At 63.2% G+C, this 2,359-nt stretch overlaps 1 protein-coding gene across 1 annotated transcript in view; it reads left to right on the top strand.

Annotated features, from left to right (window-relative positions):
• The window catches only part of TCHH (trichohyalin), a 19,171-nt gene that overhangs the window by 5,656 nt on the left and 11,156 nt on the right, over positions 1-2,359 (top strand). Inside the window, exons 2-3 of the mRNA XM_015558693.1 lie at positions 204-916; positions 963-2,359. The exon at positions 963-2,359 is cut by the window's right edge and continues 20 nt beyond it. Of these exons, the coding sequence (XP_015414179.1) occupies positions 204-916; positions 963-2,359 (2,110 nt within the window). The remainder of the gene's footprint in view (positions 1-203; positions 917-962) is intronic.

The following is a 2,359-nucleotide window of genomic DNA, read 5'->3' as shown; positions in this document are numbered from 1 at the left end:
ATTCACGTTTCTACATGAAGACAACAAAACTTCACCATACACCCTGCGATTTTCCTAATTGCTCTTATGTCTTTTGAGTGTCTGCATGTCGTAAAATGTATATTGTGCGAGAAAGTTTACTAGCTGTAAATGGTACATTTTAAAAAAAAAAACTTCTGTTTTTTTTTTTTTTTCATAGCGACCACATGATCCTGAAACGGTAGATTTGATCCTGGAACTTCTGGATCGCGACTGTAACGGGCTGGTAGATTTCAACGAGTACCTCCTGTTCATTTTCAAAGTGGCTCAGGCTTGTTACTACGCTCTGGCCGAGGCGTCCGGGCTGGAGGAGGAAGCTCCGTGTGAGGGGAAGGGGGCCCCGTTACTCGATCGCAGGCAAGAAGACCAAAGGAGGTTTGATCCCCGGGACAGAGAGTTGGAAGAAGCACGCTGGCAGAAGAGACAGGAACTAGAGAGGGAGCTCGCTGAGGAAGAGGAGCTGAGGGAGAAGCTGGAGAGGCGAGAGCAGCGGCTGCAAAGGCGAGAGCAGGAAGCGCGCCGCCAGGAGGAAGAGGAGCTGCAGGAGCGCAAGGGGCGGGCGCCCGAGGAGTTTCCCGACCAAGAGCGGAGGCGAGAAAGGCGGGAGCAGCGGGAGCAGCAAGAGCAGCGAGAGCTGGAGCGCGAGCGCCAGCGCCTTGAGGAGAAACTGCGGGAGCTCCAGGAAGAGGAGCAGCTACCCCGGCGGGAACGGCAAGAGCTGAGGGAGCTCCTGGAGGAGGAGAAGGAAGAGGTGGAAGAGCAGCTGCAGAGGCTTAGGCGCGGGCGCCAGGAGCCCTTGGAGCAGGAGCTGAGGCGGGAGCAGGAGCTCAGGCGAGAGCAGGAACCGCGCCTGGAAAAGAAGCTGAGGCGGGAGCGGGAAGAGAGGCGGGGAAGAGAGGCGCGAGCAAGAGCTCAGGCGGGAGCAGGAGCCGCTCTTGGAGCAGCTGAGGCGCGAGCAGGAAGAGAGACGTGAGCAGGAGCTGAGGCGAGAGCAGGAAGAGAGGCGGGAGCAGGAGCTGAAGCGCGAGCAACTGCTGAGGGAAGAGCAGGAGCAGGAGCTGAGGCGGGAGCAGGAGCTGAGGCGGGAGCAGGAACCGCGCCTGGAAAAGAAGCTGAGGCGGGAGCGGGAAGAGAGGCGAGAGCAGGAGCTCAGGCGGGAGCAGGAGCCGCTCTTGGAGCAGCTGAGGCGCGAGCAGGAGCTGAGGCGAGAGCAGGAACCGCGCCTGGAAAAGAAGCTGAGGCGGGAGCGGGAAGAGAGGCGAGAGCAGGAGCTCAGGCGGGAGCAGGAGCCGCTCTTGGAGCAGCTGAGGCGCGAGCAGGAGCTGAGGCGAGAGCAGGAACCGCGCCTGGAAAAGAAGCTGAGGCGGGAGCGGGAAGAGAGGCGAGAGCAGGAGCTCAGGCGGGAGCAGGAGCCGCTCTTGGAGCAGCTGAGGCGCGAGCAGGAGCTGAGGCGAGAGCAGGAACCGCGCCTGGAAAAGAAGCTGAGGCGGGAGCGGGAAGAGAGGCGAGAGCAGGAGCTCAGGCGGGAGCAGGAGCCGCTCTTGGAGCAGCTGAGGCGCGAGCAGGAGCTGAGGCGAGAGCAGGAACCGCGCCTGGAAAAGAAGCTGAGGCGGGAGCGGGAAGAGAGGCGAGAGCAGGAGCTCAGGCGGGAGCAGGAGCCGCTCTTGGAGCAGCTGAGGCGCGAGCAGGAGCTGAGGCGAGAGCAGGAACCGCGCCTGGAAAAGAAGCTGAGGCGGGAGCGGGAAGAGAGGCGAGAGCAGGAGCTCAGGCGGGAGCAGGAGCCGCTCTTGGAGCAGCTGAGGCGCGAGCAGGAGCTGAGGCGAGAGCAGGAACCGCGCCTGGAAAAGAAGCTGAGGCGGGAGCGGGAAGAGAGGCGAGAGCAGGAGCTCAGGCGGGAGCAGGAGCCGCTTTTGGAGCAGCTGAGGCGAGAGCAGGAAGAGAGGCGCGAGCAGGAGCCGCTTTTGGAGCAGCTGAGGCGCGAGCAGGAGCTGAGGCGAGAGCAGGAGCTGAGGCGGGAGCAGGAACCGCGCCTGGAAAAGAAGCTGCTGCGGGAGCAGGAAGAGAGGCGCGAGCAGGAGCTCAGGCGGGAGCAGGAGCCGCTCTTGGAGCAGCTGAGGCGCGAGCAGGAGGAGCGGCGAGAGCAGCAGCTGAGGCGGGAGCAGGAGTTGGCTGAGGAGGAGGCACTGCAAGAAGAGGCCCGTGAGCTGGGAGAGAGCCGTGCCGTGCGGTGGCAGCGGCAGCTGGAAAGCGAGGCCGAAGCCCGACAGAGCAAGGTCTACTCGAGGCCCCGCAGGCCCCGCAGGCAGGCGCCACTGAGGCGCCAAGAGCAGGAGGAAGAGGA

This window comes from Myotis davidii, unplaced genomic scaffold (assembly GCF_000327345.1).
Source record: "Myotis davidii unplaced genomic scaffold, ASM32734v1 scaffold653, whole genome shotgun sequence".
Lineage (NCBI taxonomy): Eukaryota > Metazoa > Chordata > Mammalia > Chiroptera > Vespertilionidae > Myotis > Myotis davidii.
Note: the sequence above shows the minus strand (reverse complement) of the source record. Positions and strands in the feature narration are given on the sequence as shown.